Source organism: Sapajus apella, unplaced genomic scaffold (assembly GCF_009761245.1).
Source record: "Sapajus apella isolate SASKATOON/1434 unplaced genomic scaffold, GSC_monkey_1.0 scaffold56, whole genome shotgun sequence".
NCBI classification, from domain to species: Eukaryota; Metazoa; Chordata; class Mammalia; order Primates; family Cebidae; genus Sapajus; species Sapajus apella.
In genome coordinates this window covers 13,942,885-13,947,544 of record NW_022436996.1, presented here as the reverse complement: position 1 = coordinate 13,947,544, position 4,660 = coordinate 13,942,885, and the positions used below count along the sequence as shown (strand labels likewise).

The window sequence follows — 4,660 nt, the reverse complement described above, 5'->3', positions numbered from 1 at the left end:
CTGTGTCTCCCATATGGAAGTGGAGAACCAGACACAGGTCACCAAGTTCATTCTGGTGGGATTCCCCGGGAGCTTGAGCATGCGGGCAGCCATGTTTCTGATGTTCCTGGTGTCCTATATTCTGACAGTGGCTGAAAACGTGATCATCATCCTATTGGTGCAGCAAAATCGAGCACTGCACAAGCCTATGTACTTCTTCCTGGCCAACCTCTCCTTCTTGGAGACCTGGTACATCTCTGTGACCGTGCCCAAGTTACTGTTTAGTTTTTGGTCTGTGAACAACAGCATCTCTTTCACACACTGTATGATACAACTGTACTTCTTCATTGCACTCATGTGCACAGAATGTGTGCTCCTGGCCACCATGGCCTATGATCGGTACGTGGCCATCTGTCGCCCACTCCACTACCCAACCATAATGAGCCATGGGCTCTGCTTCTGCCTTGCCCTTGGTTCCTGGGCCGCTGGCTTTGGCATCTCCTTGGCGAAGATCTATTTCATCTCCCACCTCAGCTTCTGTGGTCCCAATATCATCAACCACTTCTTCTGTGACATCTCTCCAGTACTTAATCTCTCCTGCACAGACATGTCCATAGCTGAGTTGGTGGACTTTATCCTGGCACTGGTCGTCTTCCTCTTCCCACTCTTTATTACTGTCTTGTCCTACGGATGCATTCTGGCCACCATCTTACGCATGCCCACAGGAAAGCAGAAAGCGTTCTCCACTTGTGCCTCCCACCTTGTGGTGGTCACCATTTTCTATTCAGCCACTATTTTCATGTATGCTCGACCTCGAGCCATCCATGCCTTCAACATGAACAAAACTATTTCCATCTTCTATGCCATTGTCACTCCTGCTCTCAACCCTTTCATTTATTGCCTAAGAAACCGAGAGGTCAAGGAAGCTCTGAAGAAACTAGCACATTGCTAGACCATCAGATCTGACTAGTCAATTACAGTTGCTTAGAAAGAAAGGGCTGAGTGGGTGCCTATATGCCTTCCTCCATCCCTTCTCCTTTAATGATTCATTTGGAACACTGTCCATATTAATACGACATCACCATATCTATATCAATCTCAGGCTCTTTGGTGTCTCCATCAGGGCATGTGATGAGTGTTCTAAGTTCATATGCCTTGTAGAGAGCTAGAGAAAGTAATTTTCAATGGTTGTGACCCCAAATAGGGTTTCTAAGACTGTGACTAAATTTATAACTGAGTTAGTAGGAAGAGAGATGGTGATGGATGAATTAGAGGTTTTTGAATCTGCCGTACACTAATAGCTCTGGGGCCAACAAAATGGGTGGTAACTTCCTGATTTCCCATCTTTCTAAGACAGAGGTAGCAACTCCCTCAACAATCCCATTCTTGGTGTTGTGCTGGGAGTGAATTTTTGTGGCAGAGACTGCTTCTTGAGTTTTTGCAACACTTTCTGCAAACACTTAGTAACCTGTGTTAAATCCCTTTCTGTTTAAACTAGAGTGCTTTCTTTTATCTGGAAGTGAATTGCACCTTATGCGATTGTGTTTTGTCTTCTGATATAACTTACACAGTTGCCTTTTATTGAATTTCATATTTCCCTTTTAGATCCCACAATTTATCTTTTAGTGGATGAATATCTTCAAGTATATCAATTGCTGAATAATAATTGCCCTCATTACTTCTCTTTTCTTTTGATCTTGATGTTCTCTTGCTCCTCTCTCTTTCTCTCTCTCTCTCTGTCTCTCTTACTCTCTTTTAACTTCTCTTGGTTTTCCACTATCTCCACACTCATCTCAGAAACAAGAAAGAAGCTTAGTTTCAGGAACTGACAGATTTTCATTCCATGACATAGTGATTCTCAACTCTCCTTATTTATTTATCTAACACCCTCTACACACACACTAGACCTTATTGATCAAATGTGCTTTACACCCATAGAAGGTACATAGATATGCTCACTCCTGGTTCATAGTTTTGCCAATGCCAAAGGGAGATCTATTTTTAAGCTGTATTCAACATAGCGGGCCGACATCAGTGGGAATTTAATTCTTTTATTGTAACAGTTTTAAACAGGAGAGTTTATTGCATTTATAACATCTTTTAGCTACCACACTTTCAAGAATGCTTTCTCTTTCTTCTTAATTAAGAAATATTAGCAGGATTATTTGTTCCATTTTATAAACTTCCAGAACAGATGTTCAAGGAAGTAAATAACATACAACCACAGAGAGTGGGGAGCAGAGGTCAAAAGTCCCAGTTCCCTGAATCCAAGCCCTGGGTCTTTCTCTAGTGAATGGGGTCTTCCTAGAGAGAAAACAGACTTCTTTAGAAACCAAGTATGAAAGCTAGTTGTAAAGGAATATGGTTGGAATTATGAATTGCTATACCTGAAGAACAGTAATAAAATAAAAAAGAAAAAAATGTGAATTATAGGTTTCAGAAAAAAATAAATAAATGTAAGTGCATCTCACTTTCAGGAATAAGTGTGCAGAAGAGAACAATGCTTAAAATGGAAATAATTTAATGTTTGCTTCTGGAATATAGTTTGGTCCCTTGATGCAATAAACAAGTTGTGATGAATATATTTCTATTTAAAATGTAGACATATAAAAGAGAGATTATTTTCTGAAAATTTCAGATGAATCAAAATATAATGGCACAGTCATATAGAGATATTAACTATGTACATTAAGAAAGGAAACGACATGCTCACTAGGGATTAGGGAATGAAAAATAAAACAACTCCATCAACAACTTGAATTTTAACCCTGGATATCTTTTCACCATGTGACCTTAGCCAAGCCATCTATATACTTTTGGAAACATTGAGTCTTCATGTGTAAAACAGGGGTAATAATAGTTTCTCTGCCTTTCTTACACAATGGTTATAAGAATCAACAACCATGATGGAAAAGATCTTGATTGTTAATTATCTTGGGCAGTGTAAGATCTAAGCAAGGTACCACTAGATTAGGATTTGCATGGGAAAACTGGTTGGGAAGGCTATGTTCTCTAGACCTGTCTAAAACCATTTTACACCTACTTGACTCCACATACATAACCTGGGAGGCTGCAACTATCAGGGGCAGTTTATTTCTTTACTATTTCTCATGAGTATCTTGGAAAGGGAGAATGTAGAAGTAAGGTTTCTTGGTAAATTCTATTAAATTGTTTTTCAATTAACAGACGGAACATTCAGCTCCTTCCCCTTTGTAAAAGGAATACGTAAGTGCACAGGCTCAGCAAAGTAGAGGACACAGATTAGACCAATGTGGAAATCTGCTGCAATAGAGAAAATAATTTATAGTGGATTACTAGTTAAATTCATATAGAAACAAGCTATTTGTAAGATGACACACAAAGCAAGCTAGAGGTTTTAGGGCATTTGGTGAGCTTGTTGGGATAACCATTGCAAAAGGCTGGTAGTCAGTTTTAGTGGTTTATCCAGAGAGGATGCCCTGAAGATTTGACTATCACCAACCAAACTCATAAGGAAGCCGACAAAAATAAAATATAAATATATATTACTTACACATGCAGTTTATATTTTAAATCATTATATTTATTCATTCATTTAACTAATATATATTAAAAATCTGTTATATACCTGTAGTGATACAATAGGAAAATATTAAAACTTGTTACCTTCATGGCAGAAACAGATAACAGATAATAACCTTTGTGTGTATATACACATACACACACACAAATAGCTTGTGTGTGTGTGTGTGTGTGTATATATATATAGATAGATAGATACCCATTATATATATATATATATATATATATATATAATAGGTACATAACAGATATGTATATTTTATATATATATATATATATAATAGATAGGCACATAATAGATATAGATATAGACATACACACACACACACACACACACACAAATTATTTGTAAGGTAACACGCAAAGCAATCTAGAAGTTTAGAAGTTTTAGGGCATTTGGTGAGCTTGTGGGCTAACCATCATAAAAGGCTATATATGTGTATATCTATCTATATCTATCTATATCTATATCTATAGATATAGATATTTCACAAGGGGAATTATACATATATAAAATGTCTCCAGGGCATGCCAGAGATTTTTAGTTGCCCCTTCCATCACAGGCCCAGAGGTCTAGGAGGGATAAATGGTTTCCTGGGCTGTGTCCAGGGCCCTGCTACTCTGTGCAGCCTTAGGATATGGCACCTTATGTCCCAGCCACTCCAGCCATAGCTAAAAGGAGCCACTCTACAATTCAGCCTGTTGCTTCAGAGGATGCAAGCCCAAGTCTTGATGGTTTCCACATAGTGTTGGGACTGTGGATATGCAGAAGACAAGAGTTGAACTTTGGGAGCCTCTGCCTAGATTTCAGAGGATGTATGAAATGCCTAGATGTCCAGGCCGAAGTCTGCTGCAGGGGTGGAACCCTCATGGAGAACCTCTACTAGGGCAAATGAAGTGGGAAAATGTGGAGTCAGAGTCCCCACATAGAGTCCCTACTGGCACACTGCCTACTGGAGCTATAAGAAAAGGGCCACCATCCTCCAGACCCCAGAATTGTAGCTCCACCAACAGCTTGCACTGTGCACCTGGAAAAGCTACAGGTACTCTATGCTAGACCATAAAAGCAGTCACAAGGGCTGTATCCTGCAGAGCCACAGGGGCAGAGCTGCCCAAGGCC

General features: G+C 39.4%; 1 protein-coding gene across 1 annotated transcript; it reads left to right on the top strand.

The window, feature by feature from the left end:
- LOC116527932 (olfactory receptor 6B1) lies at window positions 1-994 on the top strand. The gene has a single exon (XM_032245149.1). The coding sequence runs from the start codon at window positions 14-16 to the stop codon at window positions 929-931; it is 918 nt and encodes a 305-aa protein (XP_032101040.1). The 5' UTR covers window positions 1-13; the 3' UTR covers window positions 932-994.
- Window positions 995-4,660: the final 3,666 nt, after the last annotated feature.

What these genes read in the sequence shown, in the direction of transcription:
- LOC116527932 (XM_032245149.1), top strand. Translation starts at nt 14, where the DNA reads ATGGAAGTGGAGAACCAGACACAGGTCACCAAGTTCATTCTGGTGGGA.